The sequence below is a fragment of the Leucopleurus acutus genome, assembly GCF_964270905.1.
Source record: "Leucopleurus acutus genome assembly, chromosome: 9".
Classification (NCBI taxonomy): domain Eukaryota; kingdom Metazoa; phylum Chordata; class Mammalia; order Artiodactyla; family Delphinidae; genus Leucopleurus; species Leucopleurus acutus.
In genome coordinates, this window is record NC_139144.1 from 62,554,969 (window position 1) to 62,578,006 (window position 23,038).

The 23,038-nt window shown below is 47.7% G+C and overlaps 1 protein-coding gene across 1 annotated transcript in view; it reads left to right on the top strand.

The window, feature by feature from the left end:
• The window catches only part of WIPF3 (WAS/WASL interacting protein family member 3), a gene marked incomplete at its 3' end in the record, with an annotated part of 88,281 nt that overhangs the window by 59,043 nt on the left and 6,200 nt on the right, over positions 1-23,038 (top strand). Inside the window, exons 4-7 of the mRNA XM_082845859.1 lie at positions 746-877; positions 6,077-6,820; positions 10,191-10,340; positions 11,187-11,288. Of these exons, the coding sequence (XP_082701985.1) occupies positions 746-877; positions 6,077-6,820; positions 10,191-10,340; positions 11,187-11,288 (1,128 nt within the window). The remainder of the gene's footprint in view (positions 1-745; positions 878-6,076; positions 6,821-10,190; positions 10,341-11,186; positions 11,289-23,038) is intronic.

The window sequence follows — 23,038 nt, forward strand, 5'->3', positions numbered from 1 at the left end:
CCACATTCATCCACGAGTGGGCACTGTGCCCTGATTTCTCTGTGCATATTAGCTTCAGGCTGTGAACATTTTCTGCCAGGAATTCTTGTAAGCTGTCTTCTCATTTTATGTAATCACATACATCTGGAAGGCTGGAATTAGTGACACCTCTCCTCAGGGCTCATGAGCTTTCTCTTCCATAGAAAAAGAACCGGTGCATGGGGCGCGGGGAGTGGGAGCTGGGGAGACAGAGAAGGAAAATGCCAAAGCAGAAATCACTGCAGACCTTCACTTCCCGCTTGCACGTCCTGGGCCAGGCTCTGTGGACAAGAAGTTAAAATTACTGCCTGAATTAAATCTGTGGGTTTTCTTGGTCTAGTCCTCCCACAAAAGCAGTCAAGTGAAAATGGGGTCAGCTCTATACATACAGTGTCTGGGTTTTCTAATTTGAAAGGTACTACCGGTTCCCCCATTGGCATCTACTAAATGGCAGTATAAGGATGCTTTTTTTTTTTTTTATCCCTTTTCAGAGTGGTCACTACTAATGGTTCTTTGGTAGGTTGGAGAGGGTGGCAGACAGGCCTGGGCACATGAGTCTATAGGGTATCAAGGCAGGGGGTTCTTTAGAAAGGTACTGGGTAGAAGGGTAACACTGGTGGTGAGAACAGGATGGCTGCCATAGGCAGTGTTAGACCACAGTCGGGGTGAGAGTTGGCCACTCAGCTCTGCTCACAGGTCCTCATCTACTCGCCTCTTCTCTCTAAAGGTTCTAAAGGAACCAACAAGGAAGGAGGAGGTCCTGCAAACTCTCGAGGCGGGAGCACGCCCCCAGCCCTGGGAGATCTGTTTGCTGGTGGCTTTCCAGTGTTACGACCAGCAGGCCAGAGGGATGCAGCAGGTAAGGAAGAGTTCAGACTGGCTACCCTGTGACCCTTGTCTCCTTACCTTGTAGAACCAACAGGACAATCCTCACCTGCCAGTAAGTGACATGTTGAGAGTAAACAGTTATATGGTACGAGATCACATATTTGGAAGCCTGAGCACTGGAAGTTTCCAAAACACAGAATTGTTTTTAAGGGATCTTTGAAATCCTCATCCTGTTTAAATCATCCCACTGTAATCGCTGAAGACTGAGTTGCCATAGTGTAGAGTCTTTAGCAACGGTGAGATCGCGGCCCACACTGCAAAGTATGGATGTAAATCACAATAGAAGATCTTAGTGACATCACTGTGGACTCGCTGGCAATGCTGAGTTGTGATGGTTCTCCAGCATTGTATCTGTTAGGTGTTGCTGTGTAACAAACCCTAAACCTGAGGGGCTTTGAATAACCATTTATTTAGCTTACAGCTCGGTGGGTTGGCAATTAGGGTGGCCTCAGCTGAGCCCCAGCTAGCATCTACAGGTTGCGTCAGTGGCTTTGCTAATCGTATATTTCTTATGTCTCTGGTGCCCCTGCTGGGACAACTGGCCTGACTGATCCGTCTGGTCTCTCAGGATCTAGCAGACTATTTAGGTTTGTCTTCATGGTGATGGCAGGATGGAAAGGACAGAGTATGTAAAGCCTCTTGAGGCTTAGTCTTTTTTTTTTAAATAAATTTATTTATTTTCTTTATTTATTTTTGGTTGTGTTGGGTCTTCCTTGCTGCGCACAGGCTTCCTCTAGTTGCGGCGAGCAGGGGCTACTCTTCATTGTGGTGCGCAGGCTTCTCATTGCGGTGGCTTCTCTTGTTGTGGAGCACGGGCTCTAGGCACGCGGGCTTCAGTAGTTGGGGCATACGGGCTCAGTAGCTGTGGCTTGCAGGCTCTAGAGCACAGGCTCAGTAGTTGTGGCGCATGGGCTTAGTTGCTCCGTGGCATGTGGGATCTTCCCGGACCAGGGCTCGAACCCATGTCCCCTGCATTGGCAGGCAGATTCTTAACCACTGTGCTACCAGGGAAGTCCTGGCTTAGTCTTGGAACTGGCAAAGTATCACTTCCTACCACAGCCTGTCGCCTGAAGCAAGTCGCAGGCCAGCTCAGAGACAAGGGTGAGCAAGAGACTTCAACTCTGATGAAAGGAACTGCAAAATCACATTTCCAAGACTGTGGAATCAGGAATGCGTGGTTAATTGAGACCATTTTTGCAACCAGTCTACCACAGTCATTTGTGTTTTAACAGGTACCAGATGTTTTGAAAGCACTGAATTAAAATCGGGCAAATATATAATTATTATGTGCAAAAAAAAGTGTTTTTCCTATTACTGTGCTCTTTAGTCAGAAAGATACAACAAAATCCAAGAATTTCATTTGTCTAGGGACTATCAAGCCCCAAACATTCCTGGTCTAGAGTCTTCTACCATGTGACTTCATTAACCTCTTCAATGGCCTCTGTGGCTGTTAGATGTTCCAGGGTGCATTTGCTGCCGTCACTTACTGATAAAGTCCAGTTTGAACCTTTGGAGCCATTTCATTTCGTCGTCTTTGCTGAGACTTTGGCAGATAAGAAGGTGCTGAGGTCCTCCTGAATAAAGAGAGCTGGCATTCCTCAGTGCCCGCTTCTTTTTCAAGATTCCTGAGTTGGATGCAAAAAAAAAGTCCTCTGGGGTATAAAACTTCCACTGGTCTCTCTTCACACAAATAAAGATAGGAGAAATAACCGCTGGTGAGCTTCTAACAGGGACCAGCCAAAGGAAGTCAGCAGTGTTCTAACTTGTCTCCAATAGGACACAAGTGCCAGACGTTTGAGCCACTAGGTGAAAGACAAGAATTGACCTTTTTGGAGGCAACAAAGTCCATAATGAAGTGACTAATTATGCCTGTTCCAGGATGGAAACTCAAGGACAAGCCAGTAGGTAGATACACGGGCTGGGTGCCATGTCAGAGTAAGAGAGACCATGGCTCTCCTCTCTCAGAACTCTCCTATTGACCCCTTTGTCATTCAGAGAAAAGGACTTCGGCCCTTGCTGCCTGTCTCATCTTCTTTGCTACCACCCTCCTTGCTGTTCTTGCACATACCAGGCATGCTGCTACCACAGGGCCTTTGCACTGACCGCTCCTATGGCCTGAAACACTCTTCCTAAGGTGTCCACGTGGCCCAGTCTCCCTTCCTTCAAGTCTCTGCTCAAGTGGCAGCTGATCAACCTATCAGGGAGGCTTTTACTCATCATCTCATATATTGATAAAATGAGTCCCACCCTCTCATTCTATATTCCTTCTCCCTTGATTTATTTTTCTTATATTATCACCATCTGACATATTATTTATTAACTGGTTTCTTTCTTTATTTTCTGTCTTCTCCCTCTAAGTGTAAGCTCCATGAAGGCAGGAGCTGTGTTGTGTTCACTGCCTTACAAATGCCTGGTGCGTAGTGGGTGCTCAGTAAGTATTTGTTGAGTGGAATGTGTGAGTGGGTAGTGTGGTTGCTTAGAGCCATCAGGCCCAGAAATCAGTGTCTAGTGCTCACAATACTTTCAGCGGCCCATGAAAATGTTTGAATTTCTTTTAAAATTTAAAAAACGTGAACTTTTAGCGTCAAAGATTATATTTGTCTTTACACCAAAGCAGTCAGGAAACATCATTTTAAAAACATCTTTTAAGGAGGAAGGGGCCCACAGAGGCAAAAGCGCCCAGGGTCTTCGAAAGTCATAATGTGGCCCTGGCTTAGAGCTCCGAGGGAGGGATCGTTAAAATAAGATATGATGAGTAAACATCACTGGCTTGTATAGAATGTGTACTGAGACTTCCATGCAATCCAAGTTCTCTTGGAAACATAGACAGATGGAAAGAGGAAGCCATAGTTCATCTTTTGCTAAACCCCAGGCTCTAAAAGCTGATTCCTTTCACATCAGTGAAGCCCCCTTGATGCTCTTGAGCTGGTCTTTCCCCACCCACTTCATGGTCTCCTCTTGTGTTTCTAATTGGATTTCTAGGGCTAGCATTCATGTTCTGAAGGAAAGCCTCCTTTGGTGCTTTCTCCCTGTTGGAGCCCTCTCTGCTGCCTGGTTTCCTCACCTGCACTGATGCTGATTCCCGTGGGTCTCACCTTCAATTCGTGCTGCCCAGCTCTCTGCTTCATCCTGGAACGGGCAGGAACATAAGCTGGGCGAGGTCTTGTGCTATCCTTGTTTCTGCTGCTCACATGATGATAAAAAAAAATGGCTTTTCCCATTTCTCATTAGGTTGGCCACTTAAAAAGTTTTGGAATCTTGGATACGTGGTGTTCCCAGACACTTAAGGGGTTGATTCTGTTCCTCAAACTTGTTATCCCTTTAAAGTTCATCTGGCAGATGGGCACAGAGGGAGGCCTTGCCTTGTTTAGAGAGCAGTCTGGATCCTCCATCTTCTCCTCTGTGTACTATGGAAACAGGTTTGAGACCTTGGATGCAGGAATCCCTGAGGCTGACACCTATATAAAATGTCCCACGTTGAGGTTGCAGGTGGTAGATCCTGTCCCTGGAAAGGCCAGGTGGGGACCTTCCACTCCTGGTCATGGTCAGTCAGCCATTCTGGAAATGCCCACCTTAGACCTCCAGTGGCACCAAGTCCGCCAGGGTGGATGCATAGGTGCAAAGACATTATCTCCTCCACGACCACCTCAAAGAAAATTGCAACAGAGGATAATGACACCACCACCCTGCCTCAAGGACAGCGTTCCACAGTTGAGACTTGTCCCGAGTCGTGTTGTCCAGGTGGCTGTCACATCATAGCCATGTTTGGAAAGCCAGATACCGCGGTCCTGCTCACTTAGTTTCAGCCCCAGGATCGCCTCTTCCATACCTTGCCTTGATTGGCCTGACTTGCGGCGTCAAGTACTTTTAGGCATGATTTAGCACCTGATTGGGTAAACACACTGGAGACTCATGCGCTGAAAAGCTCAGAACCATCAACAGCTGCTGGCGTTATAATCTGACATGAAAGCTGTGGTTCCTATTCTGCGGTACCAGGAAGTTGGAGGTGTGAGAAGCAAACATTTTTTTCAAGTGTTTTCCACATGTTTTCATGGAGATTATAAAATATAGGGGTGCTGGAATAGGAAACATGTATTCTCCAAAATTCCTTTTAGGAAGAGCAGTGTATTTATTCAGAAGAAAGGTCTTAATATGCCTCCTGAGTGGAGGGTGCTACTCCAAGGACATATTTAAGCGACTGCAGAACTTCTGTGCAGTAAACAGGGAGAGGAACTTTTTTCTCCTCAGAGCGACAGAGGGGAAGAAAGGGTAAGAAGTGGCAGTTGGGTGAAAAGGTGTGCAAAGAGTGAGGAGGCCCCAACAGGGGAGCACCCTCCACGCCAATCGCCCATAATGTCCACCAAACACAAATGCTTACTGTGAGCAAGTCGTTGTTGCTGTTGAGTTCAAGAGGCATTGGATTTCAGGTTGGAGTTGATGTGGTAAAGGATCTATGGGGTGAGGAAGCCAGGTGACCAGGAGACAGAGAGCCCCTTAGAAATGGGCACAAGTCTTTGGGAAAGGGAGCTGTGAACTTCCAGAGTGCATGGAACTGGAAGGTTCAAGGTCATTGGACCTGGATCCCCAAGGCAGGGTGTCTTCCCACTGACTTCCAAATCACCTCGTCCATTCAGGGAACCTTGAATCTTCTGCTCTCGATGCAGAAACAAAGTCCTTGTTCACAGAGTGCTGGGAGTGGGGGAAACCTCCCTCGTCAGGAGCTTTTGGGTGGTACACCCGCAGATGTGGGCTGACTGGCCTAGTGGGTAACAGGGGACGAGTGTGCCGGCGGCCTTGAGATGAGGAAGGGTGAAGGAGGTCGGGGCAGTCCTGTGTCCTGGGCTGGGGGCATGGAGCCCTGGGCAGATGACAGTGGAGGTAGAATGGAACAGGAAGGCTGGCGCCACACAGCAGACAACCTGGTGGCTTGAGCTGGGCTTCTCTGGCAGGAGGGGGACAGCGCGTTGATTCTGGCAAGGACCTGGGGCTGGTCCAGCTGGCCCTCTTGTGTGATAGCTGCGCATCTGAGGCCTCCACTGGACCCTCTGGAAGAGAGCATCCACCAGGCGGTTCACCGACGTGCTGGACAGCGTCCGTCACTGCCGCCCACACCCTTGCGTTTCTCCCAATTCTACCCACTGAGCTAACTCAGAACTCCTTTCACTTTCAGGCGGCAAGACAGGGCAGGGCCCTGGCTCCCGAGCGCCTTCTCCCCGGCTTCCCACCAAAACTATCAGCGGCCCGTTCAACCCCTCTGCATCTCCCAGGCTAGGCGACGCCTCCGAGGCGCATGGCGTGGCCGCGACGGTCCTTCCTCGCCCCAGCATGCCCGCCCCACCTCCCCCGCCCTTACCCCCGGCCCTGCCCCCGCCCTTACCCCCGGCCCTGCCCCCGTCCTCCCCCGCCAAAGCCCCACTGGTGTCCCCACCTGGCCCACCGACCAAGGGGAGCGCCCCGGTGCTCGCACCCCCTCCGCCCTGTGCCCCGCCGCCTCCACCCCCGCCGCCCCCGCCCTTGGCTCCCAGTGACAAGGCGGTGAGGCCTCAGCTAGCCCGCTTGCACCTACCGCCCGTCCCGCCCCCGCTGCCTCTCCTCCCACCTTGCGGGTACCCTGGGCTCAGTGCGGACGCTGCCAGCCCTGCCCAAGATGTGCCGGAGCCTCCAGCCCCTCCGCTCCCGCCGCCCCCACCGCCCCCGCTCCCCACTTACGCCCCACGCACCCCCAGAGCCTCTCTGCCTGCGCCCCCTTTGCCAGGCGCTAACGACAGCGGTGAAGTCCCACCCCCACGGCCCCCCAAGTCCCCATGCTTCCAGGCCCAGCCCCCCGAGCCCAGCGCGCAGGCCTTGCCGGCGCCACCTGCCCTTCCGGGGTCTCAGACGTTCCCGCAGAAGAAGAGGCCCGGCCGAAGCCCCGGTAAGCACCCCTGTTCTTGTCCGGGGGTCCGTACCACAGGATCATCTGGCTGTTGGGAGGTGCTAGGGACACAGCCAGAGGCCTGCTACTGTGGGCCACTTGGGAGCACCTCGGGATGTCTTACTCTTGGGATTTTGTTTTAGAACACACCTGTTCAGTGCCCCTGTGGAGCACAATGAAAACGTGTTGTGTGGGACTTTATGCTGGAGGTATTCAGGTTAGAGACAAGAAACCAAGGGTGAGGGAGGCCGCAAGACTTGTCCGAGATCGTGCAGACAACACGCCGGGGCTTCTGGCCTTCATCACCTCGCCATTACTAGCTGTGTGACCCAGGGCAATCACTTAGCCTCTCTGTGCTTCCTTCTCACCTGTGAAATGGGGATAGCAATGGTTCCCCCTCATGCGGTTGTTGGAACAGTGAGATCCAGAGAAGGGTTATTTATTTTTACTATCACCATTCAGACTTCAAATCTACTCCCAGGGGTCGAGGTGTCTGTGGGTGCAGTTGTTTCCAGAACCCGCTCTCCTGTTTAATTTTTGCCTAAGTTATTATAGTCTGGCACCTGGCCAGAATCTTCCCTGGCCCTCAGCAGATTAGCTTAGCATTTTGCCATATTTTGGGCAGGTTCTCCAGCTGACTCAGGAAAACGGAGGGTCCATGTTTTCAGCCAAACATTAAAAATAATCCCTTCACGTATTCAGCAGAGATCATTCTGGATTGAATATACAGGCCCTATGACTGTGATTTCCATGAAATGATGAGGCTTCGATCACCTTTGGTGTCCTTCTAAATGGAAAGCACGCTACACATCCACACACACCCGTGTACACACACACACACTCATAAACATATGCACACACTCATGAACACCCACATCCACACACACAGCCCAACACACATCCACAGTTATACATACACACACATACTCTTTGGTTTTTCAGAAAACCTTTTGATGCAGAAAGTTTCTTAAATGTTTGCCCTTGAATTAAAAATAATACAAGCTCATTGTAGAGAAAATAGAAAAAAATTGAAATCACGCATAATAACATCACTCAGAAATAAAAACTGTCATATTTGGGTAAGTTTCCTTTCTCTTTTTTCTGAATATATCTACATATTTACAGGGTTAATATTAATACTATTTTGTATATACTATTTTCTATTCTGTTTTTATTTAGTATTATATTAAAAGCAATTTTGAATACACAACTATATATAAAATAGATAATCAACAAGGATCTACTGTATAGCACAGGGAACTCTACTCAATATTCTGTAATAACCTATATGGGAAATCTGAAAAAGAAGGGATATATGTAAATGTATAACTGAATCACTGTGCTGTACACGAAACTAACACAACATTGTAAATCAACTATACTCTAATATAAAATAAAAATTAAATTAAAAACAATTTTGATATAATTAGATATTTGTCAAATTGTTAAATGTATCTATAAGCATATTAATATGATCATTGATATATGCCATATTTCCAGCATTAGATATTTAAGTTGATTCCATTTTTTGTTATTATGAATAATATTGCAGGAAATACATTTATAGCAATTGTAGTCTACATTTTGGATTATTTTTTTTAAAGACAAGTTCCTGCAAGGGAATTCCTGATACAAAAAGCAAGAATATTTTTAAGGCTTTTGGTCACAAGAGATAAGGTTTTAATCATTCTCTTTTCAGCTGACTAATCACCATAAGGTCCAGCATTAGTACTCATGAGCCCCTTCTGACGCTTGTGATTCTTAAATGTTCAAGATGTGGTGGAAAAAACCAATGCTTTAGATTCAGAGAGATCTGAATTCAAATCCTGCCTTCCCACCCACTCCTGTGTAACCTTAGGCCAGTCTTTTTTAATGCCCTTAAACCTTGCTTTTTTCTAATTTGACAAATGGAAATAATAACAGTAAAACACCTTTCACATAGGGCTGTTACGAATACTAAGTGAGGAAGTGTGCCTGAAGTGCTTTGCAAGGAGCCGGGGCTCAGCAGCGTGATTTCCTTTCCTTCCCTCTAACCAAGTGCAGGGGCAGCTTTTCACCCAGAAGAGGGGTCAGCAGCCCCTTAGCCTCTTTAGTCTGCTTGTGGGAGCAAGTAAATCCTAGTGGATTCTGGTACAGAGGAAGGGAAGACCAGCAAGGGAAAGGGAGGGGACTGGGAAAGGAGAAAGGCAGAGAGTGGAGCTGAGAGGGGAGGTGCTCTGATGGCCTTTGGGGAGGAGAGCAGCTGCGGCGGCCGGGTGCCTTTGCAGGCTCCAGAGCTGCACAGCCGAGGCCAGGAGTGGATGCTCGTCTGGCCCCTTTCACTGCATCTTTGGACGTGAAACTTGGTTTTCCGTGAACAACATGAGGGTAATTTCTGCTTCAGGCCAACTGCAAGGAAGAGTAAGAGGTTGCAATTGTGAACATCTTGGCACAGATGATAAAGGAGCAGTTGTCATCACTCCGAGAGCGAAGTGAAGAGTCAAGGACCTGGGTTGATGTGCCAAGGCAGCGGGTTATTAATTGCCAAGTGGGTCATACAAAAAAGTCTTGGCAAAGGAGAGTGAGCCTCCCACAGAGGTCATCAGGGAAGAATTGATGAAGTAGATGAGATCTGAGTTGGGCCCTGGTGGGCAGGTAGGGTTTAGATTGACTGGAAGGAGAAACGAGGGTCTGCAGGGCAGGGGAACAGCGTGAGCGGACCCAGGGGCAGGAGCAGGCCCCCGACAGCTTGTTCATCTAGCCCCGCTCTGAGCCTCACCTGCACACAGTCCTTCCCTTGCATAGGACTCTGCAGTGGGTCCACTTCTTTGGGCTGTACCATCTGATGATGAGGGTTGATATTATCACAGCAGCTAATATTTATTGAATGCTTACTACATGCCACTTGAATTTTTTTCTTTTTTTATTGGAGTATAGTTGCTTTATAATAATGTGTTAGTTTATACTGTAAAGTGAATCAGCTATACGTGTACATATATCCCCTCTTTTGGATTTCCTTCCCATTTAGTTCACCACAGAGCATCGAGTATAGTTCCCTGTGCTATACAGTAGGTTCTCGTTAGTTATCTATTTTTACATGCGACTTGAATTAAATCAACTCGCTTAACCCTCTCAACAAACCCAGGAGGTATGTATATTATTATTCCCATTTTATAGATGAGGAAACTGAGGCACAAAGAGGTTGTGTTATTATCCCAGCAGGAGAACTGGGGTTCAGTCCCAAGCAGCTTGCCTCCAGAGGCTGCCTTTTTATCACCGTATCATATTATATCCAAAGATCTCAATAGCTCACCTCTCACAGAAGGTTATAGCATCCACCATGCCCTATCTGAAGGCCTGTATCTGAATACACTGTCCTCTTCTCTGTCAGCGACCAGTGGGGGAAAGCTGAACCCGCCCCCAGCACCCCCCGCGAGGTCACCCACCACGGAGCTTTCAAGCAGGAGCCAGCAGGCCCCAGCCTGGACCCTGACCCAGCAGCCTGGAGGTCAGCTGCGGAACGGAAGCCTGCACATCATTGGTGGGCAGGGCTGTCAGTGAGGAAACGGTTTCCCCTGGCTCAGGGATGGGGGGGCGTTCTCCCAGCCCACAGTGCCGTCATTTCAGGGTGTGTGCTTCACAAGAACAGGGGCCTCACTCTAGCACAGAACAACCTACAGGTTGTGTTAAATAAGGTTTCTCTTGAGGCTTTCTGGGAGGTTCCAGAACCCACTCTCCAACCTTCTTGAGATGGGAAAGTCATCTGGGGTCAGGTGTGACCAAAAGTCTTTGGATCCCTTTGTGGGCTGAGCTACTGTCACACACAAAGCCTAGATCACAAAGCAGGGACTCAACTCATGAAAGGGCCACAAGACCCCTCTCCTCTTGCCATCAGGAGCTCAGGGCAGAACCCATTTGCTTTAGGATGCCCAGGTCCCCAAATGCACACAGGCTGTGCTCCTTCCCACCAGCCAGGCTGAGGACTCCCGTTCTGTCCACCTCTCCCCGCCAGAGTCCTCCCCAGGGACACAAGAGGGGCTTCAGGCCACAGGGACTTTGCTGGTCCCTTGTTGCTGCCAGTTTCCCCACCTCTGACTCTGGACCCTGGATAGGCCTGTGGCACTTCTGCTCCCTTTAGAAGCTTCCTTAAGATGCTGGTTGAAGTAAGTTGAGGTGGATGATGGGGAGAGTCTATGATTTCACTTTTCCTGATTCCCCCTTGCCCCAGCTAAATAGTAAAAATTAAGAGGTGAATGGATGTCTTAGGCGGGAATAGCTCTGCCATTAAAATCTTGCACTGGGCAGGCAAACCTGTATGCTCCTGGCAATGACCAAAACTTGGGTCCTCACAGTAACCAGAATAATTTTGGCATTTCCGTGTGTGCAGATGACTTTGAGTCTAAATTCACGTTCCATTCTATGGAAGATTTTCCTCCTCCGGATGAGTATAAACCATGCCAGAAGACTTACCCCAGCAAGATCCCCAGAAGTAAGTACCACCTTGATAAGACTACTGGTTTTCCCTGACCCTCCAGAATTAGGTGCTTGGGTGCACTGACTGGCCACAGGCTGTGTAAAGTGTGCCATCAGGATCTCACTGTACTATTGCAGGGATGCAGTGATATTCATACTTCTGGAAGTTTCAGAACATTTATTTGCCCTAATCTCCAAGGGTTCATTTAGAGGTTTTTTACAGAACACCAAGTTTAGTTATGTGGCATCGGATTTGGATGCCTAAATTTACCACTGGTCCCTCCCCTCCCTGGGGCTTTTGACTGGGGAGCTAAACGCCCCAAGACAACAGCAAAATGGGATTCAGGAGCTTCGCATTAATAGTTGGGGAAGAACCCCAAAACCCCCAATTCAAAACTCTGGCAGACTCTGAAATAGAGAATGCCTTAGGTCAATGGTTCCTACCTTGGTAATGCATTAGAATGACCTAGACAGCTTTTAAAAATCTGAAGGCCAGGCTGCACCTAGCGCAGGTAAGTCAGAATATCCAGGGTAGGACACAGATGTCAGTATTTTTGAAAATTGCCACGTGATTCCAATGTCCATCCAAGGCTGAAAACCTCGGTCCAGTGAGAGCCTTCCTCCTCCCGATCTCATCGTGCGGCCAGGCCCCAAGAGAGGCCTTCACTTGGCTTACCTGCCCAGCCCTAAGAATCGAGGAAGGCTGGCCGGCCTGCCCTTCATGGCCCAACGGGCAGGGAGGCAGTACTTCAGGAGCACAGAAAGCAAAGAAAAGCACAGTAGGTGTTGACCACACAGCGATGCTGCCTGTTAACGTAATTCTTGTCCAGTGCTGATTCAATCCAAGTGGGCAGGAGCTGGTAAGAGGGAGGCAGAGCCAGCAACCTGGGGTGAGGGTCCAATGTGTTTTCCACCCCACAACCCGAGTAAGGCCCCCAGCCCCAGACATCTGCAGACCAGCATGGAAAATCATCAGTATCCAAGCTTAGCCCCAGACCGGGAACCTGGCTCTTTGACTGTCTCCTTTCAAAGGGGCCTTGGTGAAGTCCCTTCCCCAGGGTTCAGCTTCCTGCAGGGCAGACCAAGGAGCACCAGCCTGCTCTCTGCTCAGGTGAGAGGTCCTCTCGGGATCAGCCTGGGCAGAGCTTTCTCTGCGTGCCGGTGGATTGCACATTTAGAGAGAAGTGACTTGTATGTTTTTGTTTTGTTTTGTTTTGTTGCGGTACGCGGGCCTCTCACCGTTGTGGCCTCTCCCGTTGCGGAGCACAGGCTCCGGACGCGCAGGCTCAGCGGCCATGGCTCACGGGCCCAGCCGCTCCGCGGCATGTGGGATCTTCCCGGACCGGGGCACGAACCCGTGTCCCCTGCATCGGCAGGCGGACTCTCAGCCACTGCGCCACCAGGGAAGCCCACTTGTATGTTTTTTAATAATATGTAAATACAGTTGACCCTTGAACAATGCAGGGCTTCATAAGCATTGTTGGCCCTCCACATCCTTGGATGCGGAGGATTCCACCAACCACAGACTGTCGTACTGTAGTTTTACTACTGAAAAACATCCTTGTACAAGTGGACCCATGCAGTTCAAATCCATGTTGTTTCCGGGTCAACGGTACTCCTCTGAATTGAGAGAGACAGAGGAAGAGAGAGGAGCGGGATAAAGATTGATGAAGGGAAATCACCCCACGTGGGGTTTAAATAGACCGTGGAGACGTGATGGTGGAGGACACGGGTGCTGGGTCAGGCTCCCATTCTTGCTCAGTTCGAGCTCAGCAGATGGGCGTGAACTGCCCACTGTACACTTGGCACCATGCTGGCCCCAGAGACTACGAGGTGTAAGCAACAAGGTCCCTACCACCAAGCCGCCAGCGTGCACACTCCCGAGATAGAAGTGTGAGATATTAACTAGATCACAACGGAGTGTCTTAATCACTGATTGTTTAAAGTGCAGGGGGCACCACAGCGGGCATGAGGGTGGAGGTGGAGACGGGACTTGAAGGCGTAGAGAGAGGTCACATTTCCACTGGGTGGAAAGGCTGAGCACGGCACACCCCCAGGAGAGAGGCACGATAGCGTTTGGGCCGTTTAAGAATGACAGGAAAGTCCTACGTGGTGTGTGAGGGCACACGGTGCCTGGAGAGGACCGCACCGGCTGCCAGAGATGTTAGGCTTCGCGGGGCAGAGGGTCAATAAATAACACTTCTTTTCCCATCATATGAAATGTTCACAGGTCAGACGGATGAAGATCTTAGTGTTTTTATTGGAAGAGCTTAGGTCATAGCAAACTCTAATACTGGGGGAGGTTTGCTGACTCCCCCAGGCCAGGGGATTTACAGGTGAGGAGACGGAGGCTGGCCTCCCCCTGCAGCCACAGAGCAGCCTCGCAGAGCTTTCCACGTGGCCAGGAGGGCAGGACGGAATAGTCCTTAATACACAGGCAGCCAGATTTCAAAGAGGGAACCTAGAAGGGGCCAGGCTGCACATGGCTAGTTCCCTCTGTTCAACTCACCAGAAAAAGAGGGCAGAGAGAGCCTAGGCGTGTTACCTACCCTACAGGAGGTGCCCACACATGAAGAGGACAAGGAGATATGTTCCCTCCTAATGTGAAGGATGTTTTATCCCTTCTAAGGGATATAAGCAGAACCTATAAGCAGAGCTGTCAGTGAAATACTAACCACCGCCAATACAGTAAGTGCTCCTGTCGTAGACCTGCTCAGATGTGCCTGGCATGGTTCTAGGTGCTTTGCAGACCTTATCATAAGTCCTTAATGTAGAAAGTTTTCACGTAGGGGAAAGGAGGTCCATACAGGCCAAGTGACTTGCCTAAGGCCTCACAGCAAGTTAGAGGCAGAGCCAGGAATTTCAGACCCAGGGGTGTCTGAGCCATGCAGCCATGGTGAACTCTGAGAAGGGATGTGGTTAGGTCTAGGTTGAGTCTGATAACTGGTGGTTTGATCAGAGGAGGTAGAGACCAAGGTCAGGAAACCTGTGGCTTTGAGAAGGGTCCATGCGAGGGAGGATGGATGGGGGTGAGGGTTGCCAGGGCTTGGGGATGCAGGCCATGAGAGGAACAAGAGAAGTAGAGGAGGAGCTGAGGGCCTCTGAGTACCAACCTGGGCCTGGATGGACGGTGCGGCACCAAGAAGAAGGAGCTGGAGAGGCGCAGGTTTCAGGAGGAGACGAAGTGATGGATCAGGGCGAGTGGAGGTGCCTGGAGGGCTGCAAGGGGGAGATGACCCGGGGCAGGTGGAGCAGGGAGTACACAGGTCTGAGGCTGAGGGGTAAGGTCAGGAATGGGAACTAGCTCTGTGGGTCATCAGTTTGGAGCCTTACCCTAAACCAGGGCTCAGCAAACATTTTCTTTAAAGGGCCAGAGAGGACATGCTGAGGTTCTGCCTGCCTGCCATCTGGCCTCTGTCACAACTACTCAGCTCTGCTGTTTTGACATGAGAACAGCCACAGACAACACGTAAAGAAATGGGCATGGCTGTCTTCCAGTAAAACTTTATCTGTGAAAGCAGTTGCTGGCTGAATTTGGTCTGCTGGCTGTATTTTGCTGATCTCTGCCCTCAACCACTTCAGAAAAACAGAGTCTTAAAAATCTCTTTGTTATACAGCCTTTCTCAGTAATGTGCTGTGGAGTCCTTCAATCTTCAGACTCAGTAAAATCGAACTTACCTGCATTTGGAGCCCGTGGTGCCTAGCCTCATCTCTGAGAACAGAAGAAAAGCTTCACCCCATACAGCTCACCAGGAGGGCAGAGGCGGCAGTCTGTGCTGTGTTCCTCTGCTTTCAGAGAAATGTTCAAATCAGTGCCCACACCAAAATAAATAATCTCCTGAGGATCAAGAAGGAGCAGTTAAAAAAAAAAAAAACGCAACGTACTAATGAATTGACATCCTACAGACCAGAAAGGGCATTTGCCATTTCAAAAAGAAGATATAGCTTTAGACTGATGTGGCATTGGTGGACATAAAATACTTCAGTAGCCTCCTAGCACAGTTAAATGAGCATGTTCCTGCGAGCCGTGGGGGAGAAGCTTGTTAATTATGTGGGTGTAGGTCATGCCTATCTGATGACATTTCTTCTCACAGTTTTGCTCTTGCATTCTGCCATTGACCTGTAACCCAAGGTTAGAGTTCTTCATGGTGTGGGAGACTGCGTTAGTTCCGTCAGATGAGGGTGTCCCTGTGCTCTTTTGTAGCAGTTCTGGAGCTCTGTCTCCGCCCGCTTGCCTGCTTTCTCTCTGTCCTTCCGAGACACACACACGCGCGCACACACACACACACACACACACACACACACACACACACAATACCCTAAGGCTTAGCTCTTCCGGCGCCATCCTCCCTGTCTCCACTCTGCAAGTATGAGCCATGCTCTTTCTTTGGTAGATGATTTTGTCCAATTTTTAAGTGTTTTTAAAAGGCACGGGTTCCTCAATAAGTTAAACAGAATTACCGTAGGACCTAGCAATTCCACTCCTGGGTGTATACCCCAAAGAATTGAAAACAGGTGTTCAAACAAGAGTTCATAGACAAATATTCACAGCAGCACTATTCACAGTAGCCAAAAGGTGACAACCCAAATGCCCATCAACTAGTAAATGGATAAACAAAATGTGGTGTAGTCATGCAATGGAATATTATTGGACAGTAAGAAGGAATGAAGCAGTGGTATGTGCTACAACATGGATGAACCTTGGAAACATTATGCTAAACGAAAGAAGCCAGACATAAAGCCCACATAAGATTCCATTGATACGAAATATCTAAAATAGGCAAATTCAAAGACACAGAAAGTGAATTTAGCAGTTGCTAAGGGCAGGGGAGTATGGAGAATGGGGAGTGACTGCTAATGAGTCCTCTTGGGCTGATGAAAATGTTCTGCAACTAGATAGTGGTGACAGTTACACAACAACGGGAATGTACGAAGTGTCATTAATGGTAAATTTTATATTATATGTACTTTACCACAATGAAAAGAAAGTGAAAAAACCCTATCACTAAGAATCTTTGGGAAAAATGCGTAGCTCACAAATATTCATTAACACAGTGATGGTAGAAAGAGTGAAGTCATCCTCATATGGACAGATATTTATTGAGGCCCTCAGCTCTGGAGAGATTTAGATAAATGATCCCCCTGACTTACCCTTGAGAGATTCACACATTGGTGAAGGAAGGGAGGAGAGAAAGACACCCGAACATAACATTTCAGTCTGGTGTTCCCAGCAAAACCATCCTCATCACAATCAGTTCAGTGGGAAAGTGGGTGATTAAAAATTTGACCGTTTTCATCCCAACTCCTTTTTGCTTTACTTTTAATTGTGGTTAAAAAAGAACATAACATGGTGACTTCCCTGGTGGTACAGTGGTTAAGAATCCGCCTGCCAATGCAGGGGACACAGGTTTGAGCCCTGGTCCGGGAAGATCCCACATGCTGCAGAGTAACTAAGCCCGTGCGCCACAACTACTGAGCCTGGGCTCTAGAGCCCGTGAGCCACAACTACTGAAGCCCCGTGCACCCTAGGGCCTGCGAGCCACAACTACTGAGCCCATGAGCCACAACTATTGAAGCCCGTGCACCTAGAGCTGGTGCTCTGCAACAAGAGAAGCCACCGCAATGAGAAGCCCGCATACCGCAATGAAGAATAACCCCCACTCACCACAACTAGAGAAAGCCCGCGCGCAGCAACAAAGACCCAACGCAGCCAAAAAAAAAATATATATATATATATATATATATATATATATATATGTATATACACACATAACATGAAACTGACCATCCTAACCATTTTTATGTGTACAGTCCAGTAGTGTGAAATGCATTTACATTGTTGTGCAACCAATTTCCAGAACTCTTTTCATCTCACAAAACTGAAACTCTGTACCCATTAAACAACTCCCCATTCTCCCCTCCCCCAACCCCCTGGTAACCACTGTTCTAGTTTCTAGCTCTGTGGCTCTATGAGTTTGACTACTTTTGGTATATAACTAGAATTGTGCTATACTTGACTGTTTTTGTTTTTTTTTTTAATTTATATTTATTTATTTTTGGCTGTGTTGGGTCTTCGTTGCTGCATGTGGGCTTTCTCTAGTTGCAGCGAGTGGGGACTACTCTTTGTTGAAGTGTGCAGACTTCTCATTGCCGTGGCTTCTTGTTTCGGAGCACGGGCTCTAGGCACGTGGGCTTCAGCAGTTGTGGCACGTGGGTTCAGTAGTTGTGGCTCTCAGGCTCTAGAGCGCAGGCTCAGTAGTTGTGGCGCATGGGCTTAGTTGCTCCGCGGCATGTGGGATCTTCCCGGACCAGGGCTTGAACCCGTATACCCTGCATTGGCAGGTGGATTCTTTTATTTTTATTATTATTATTTTTTTGCGGTACGCAGGCCTCTCACTGTTGTGGCCTCTCCCGTTGTGGAGCACAGGCTCCGGACGTGCAGGCTCAGCGGCCATGGCTCACGGGCCCAGCCGCTCCGCGGCATGTGGGATCTTCCCGGACCAGGGCACGAACCCATGTCCCCTGCATCGTCAGGCGGACTCTCAACCACTGCGCCACCAGGGAAGCCCTGGCAGGTGGATTCTTAACCACTGTGCCACCAGGGAAGCCCTACTTGACTTTTTGAGACTGGCTTATTTCACTTAGCATAATGTCCTCAAGGTTCATCCATGTTGTAGCGTATGTCACAATTTCCTTCCTTTTTAAGGCTGAATAATATTCTTTTGGCTGTTGTGAACAATGCTGCTGTGTACATGAGTATACCAATAACTGTTTGAGACCCTGCTTTCAATTCTTTTGTGTATACACCCAGAAGTGGAATTACTGGATGATACGGTAATTCTGTTTTTAATTTTTTGAGGAACCACCATACTGCTTTCCATTTTACATTCCTACCACTAGTACACAAGTGTTCCAGTTTCTCCACATCCTCTCCAACGCTTGTTATTTTCTGGTCTTGGTGCTTTGTTTTGTCTGTAGCCATCTTGATGGGTGTGAAGTGGTATCTCATTGTGGCCCAACTCCTTTTCTAAAATAGAGTTACTTTACACTTATAGCAAAACTGGCTACCATTACTTCCATTAGCAGAGAAACTTCTCCACCAGGCAGTGCAGTAACTTTAACAGTACAGGGTGGTTCACATCATAAAATCAAAGGATTAGATGTCCCCAGACTGAAAGAATCAGAAGACAAAGCCGGTGCCAGAGTCTTTCGCCTTTGTGGCGGGAGGGCAGTTGAGCAGTAAGGATCTCTGTCCTGGCTGACTTATCTTAGCCACGTCTGATTATTACTGGGGACCACAACCCTCCATAAGCTATCTTCCAGCATCCCACTCTCTTACCACCTCCTGTCTTTCCAGGTTACTCCTTTATTCCTCTGAACCTGCAAAGATACTGTAATATCTATAAGTAATATCTCCCTTGGGAATTCCCTGGTGGTCCAGTGGTTAGGACTCTGCACTTTCACTGACAAGGGTGCAGGTTCAATACCTGGTCGGAGAACTAAGATCCTGCAAACCACATGGCACGGCCAAAAAAAATTTTTTTAATCTTACCAGGTATTTATATATATATATATAAAAATCTCCCTTGACCTCCCCTGGGCCATTTCTCTGCTCTTCTTACAGGCAACACCATCTCCTCTCCCCGTCCTCTCAGGCCTTCTCCCTTCACGCCATAGAAGGAGCCCTTGGCAAGGCTACCAGTGGACCCAAACGTGGCCAAATCAGCTGCAGTCCATCACACCCTCCTCCTGAAGCACTTCTTTGCTTAGATTTTCTGGCTGCCCCCTTTCTCCCCTCTCCTCCCACTGCAAGCCCACTGCTCCTCCATTTTTTGTCATACCAAAAACCTTAGAATCGTATTTGCCTTCTTTTTTTCTCTTCTGCTCCCACATCCAATTTCCCAGTAAATTCTGGGACCTCCCCCTTGGAAATGCATCCCCCATCTGGTCACGTGCCCTCTGTCACTCACCCCTGGCTGAAGCCACTGTCGTTTCTCACCTGGATGCTGCAAGCACCTGCTAACCGGTGTCCCTGCTCCACACGGCAGCCCGAAGTGATTCCTCTAAAGCCCAGTCACGCTGCCCCTGCTTACAATCCTCCAGTGAATTCCCATCTCCCTCCAAGTCAATCAGAAATTCCTGTCATGGTTTCTAAGACCCACAGGAACTGCCCATTGCCGCCACTCTCCCCATCGTCACTTCCCTCCAACAGCATGGACCACCTACAATGTGTAGAACGCTCCAAGCACACCCCCCATCTCTGGGCTCTTTGCACTTGCCCTTCCTTCTATGGGCCACTTTCCTCAGGTATCCGCGAGACTTACCCCCAGCCTCCTTTAGGTCTTTTATTAAAATAGAGTTACTTTATACCTATAGCACAACTAGCTACCATTATTCCCATTAGCAGAGAAACTTCTTCACCAAGCACTGCAGTAACGTTAACAGCTCTTGGTGGTTCATGCCATAAATCAAAGGATTAGATGTCCCAAGACTGAGAGAATCAGAAGACAACGCCAGTGCCAGGGTGTGTCTTTCCGCCCTTGTGGAGGGCAGTTTGGCAGTAAGGACCTCTGCCCTGGTGCACTTACCTTAGCCTCGCCTGATTATTACCGGTGACTACACCCCTGCTTATGGCCTTCCCTGATGACCACTACAGATAAAATAACAGCACTTCCTGTCCTATCACTTGTGCTCTCTTTATGCTGCCTTAGCGTTTTCTTCAAGGCATCTATCACCTCCTGACATGTTATATATTTACCTGTCTTCCCCAGTACAGTATAAGGCCCTGGAGGGCAGAGACGGCATCCATTTTTATTCACTGGTCTACCATCAGCTCCTGGCCTGAGGCCAGGCACACAGACACTCAGTAACCACTTGTTGAATTAATAATTAACAATATCCACACATATCTACATTGCTAAACCATTTACAGAAGAAATTTGAAAACAGCACAAATATCCAACAATAAATAAATTAAATAAATTAGTGCAGAGCCACAGGATAGAATGTTCTGCATCTGTTGTAATAGCGCTGTTGAATATTTAGCGACATGGAAAAATGCCAATGCTACCTTGAGAAAACAAAAAACAAAAAAACCTGGTATACTAAAATTACATTAAATAAAACCTAAATTTAATTTTAAAAAGAAAATATTTCATGAATTTATATGGAGAGGGAAAAGTGGACCAAATAAAGGAAAGAGAGAAGAGGCTAGAAATATATCCAGTACAGTGTTAAGAGTGGTTAGCCCTCAATGGTGGAATGCTGGGTGATTTTTATTTTCCTTATGCTTCACTATTTTGTCCAAGTGTTCTATAATAAATATATATTACTTTTAATAAGCGTTAAAACTAATTTTAAAATTCTAAATTATTGACAGAGAGACTATGATTAGCCCACCCCTGGTCTGAGTGCCCTGAGGTGTGTAGGGTGACAATGTAAGTTCTCTATGAGGGGGACGTGGGTCCCTCAGGCCAACGTCAACTATGGCAGTGACAGCAAGGAAGGAGAGGAAAGGCCAGGTAAGCAGTTTCTGAGGCGTAGCCCTGGCAGATACTAGAATTATCATTTCCGATGAAACCTGTCATTTCCTTTAGTTAGAGACCGTGAGAGGCTTCCAGCATTAGAACGGGGAAGGCCCTATGAGGTTTTCCAGCCCAGCTCCTTCAGGTCGGGCTGAAATAACCGAGGCAGAAGTAGGGTGATCTGCCTCCGGTCACAGCTGGTGGCAAAGCCGGGGCTTGAGGTGAGGTTCTTTGTTCCATGTCACCTAAGAGAACCCCAGGCTTGTTCTTTTTTTAATTTTATTTTAATTTTTTTTCCAGATCCATGAACTTTATTTATTTATTTTTTTACATCTTTATTGGAGTATAATTGCTTTACAATGGTGTGTTAGTTTCTGCTTTATAACAAAGTAAATCAGTTACACATATACATATGTTCCCATATCTCTTCCCTCTTGCGTCTCCCTCCCTCCCACCCTCCCTCTCTATCCCACCCCTCTAGGTGGTCACAAAGCACCGAGCTGATCTCCCTGTGCTATGCAGCTGCTTCCCACTAGCTATCTATTTTATGTTTGGTAGTATATATATGCCCATGCCACTCTCTCGCTTTGTCACAGCTTACCCTTCCCCCTCCCCATATCCTCAAGTCCATTCTCTAGTAGGTCTGTGTCTTCATTCCTGTCTTGCCCCTAGGTTCTTCATGACATTTTTTTTTTCTTAAATTCCATATATATGTGTTAGCATACAGTATTTGTTTTCTCTTTCTGACTTACTTCACTCTGTACGACAGACTCTAGGTCCATCCACCTCATTACAAATAGCTCAATTTCATTTCTTTTTATGGCTGAGTAATATTCCATTGTATATATGTGCCACATCTTCTTTATCCATTCATCTGATGATGGACACTTAGGTTGTTTCCATCTCCAGGCTATTTTAAAAAGAGCTGCAGTGAACATTTTGGTACATGACTCTTTCTGAATTATGGTTTTCTCAGGGTATATGCCCAGTAGTGGGATTGCTGGGTCATATGGTAGTTCTATTTGTAGTTTTTTAAGGAACCTCCATACTGTTCTCCATAGTGGCTGAACCAATTCACATTCCCACCAGCAGTGCATGAGTGTTCCCTTTTCTCCACACCCTCTCCAGCATTTATTGTTTCTCGATTTTTTGATGATGGCCATTCTGACTGGTGTGAGATGATATCTCATTGTAGTTTTGATTTGCATTTCTCTAATGATTAATGATGTTGAGCATTCTTTCATGTGTTTGTTGGCAGTCTGTATATCTTCTTTGGAGAAATGTCTATTTAGGTCTTCTGCCCATTTTTGGATTGGGTTGTTTGTTTTTTTGTTATTGAGCTGCCTGAGCTGCTTATAAATTTTGGAGATTAATCCTTTGTCAGTTGCTTCATTTGCAAATATCTTCTCCCATTCTGAGGGTTGTCTTTTGGTCTTGTTTATGGTTTCCTTTGCTGTGCAAAAGCTTTGAAGTTTCATTAGGTCCCATTTGTTTATTTTTGTTTTTATTTCCCTTTCTCTAGGAGGTGGGTCAAAAAGGATCTTGCTGTGATTTATGTCATAGAGTGTTCTGCCTATGTTTTCCTCTAAGAGTTTGATAGTTTCTGGCCTTACATTTAGGTCTTTAATCCATTTTGAGCTGATTTTTGTGTATGGTGTTAGGGAGTGATCTAATCTCATACTTTTACATGTAGCTGTCCAGTTTTCCCAGCACCACTTATTGAAGAGGCTGTCCTTTCTCCACTGTACATTCCTGCCTCCTTTATCAAAGATAAGGTGACCAGGGCCTCCCTGGTGGCGCAGTGGTTGAGGGTCCGCCTGCTGATGCAGGGGACACGGGTTTGTGCCCCGGTCTGGGAGGATCCCACATGCCGCGGAGCGGCTGGGCCCGTGAGCCATGGCCGCTGAGCCTGTGCGTCCGGAGCCTGTGCTCCGCAACGGGAGAGGCCACAGCAGTGAGAGGCCCATGTACCGCAAAAAAATAAAAAAGATAAGGTGACCATATGTGCGTGGGTTTATCTCTGGGCTTTCTATCCTGTCCCATTGATCTGTCTTTCTGTTTTTGTGCCAGTACCATACTGTCTTGATTGCTGTAGCTTTGTAGTATAGTCTGAAGTCAGGGAGCCTGATTCCTCCAGCTCTGTTTTTTGTTCTCAAGATTGCTTTGGCTATTCAGGGTCTTTTGTGTTTCCATACAAATTGTGAAATTTTTTCTTCTAGTTCTGTGAAAAATGCCAGTGATA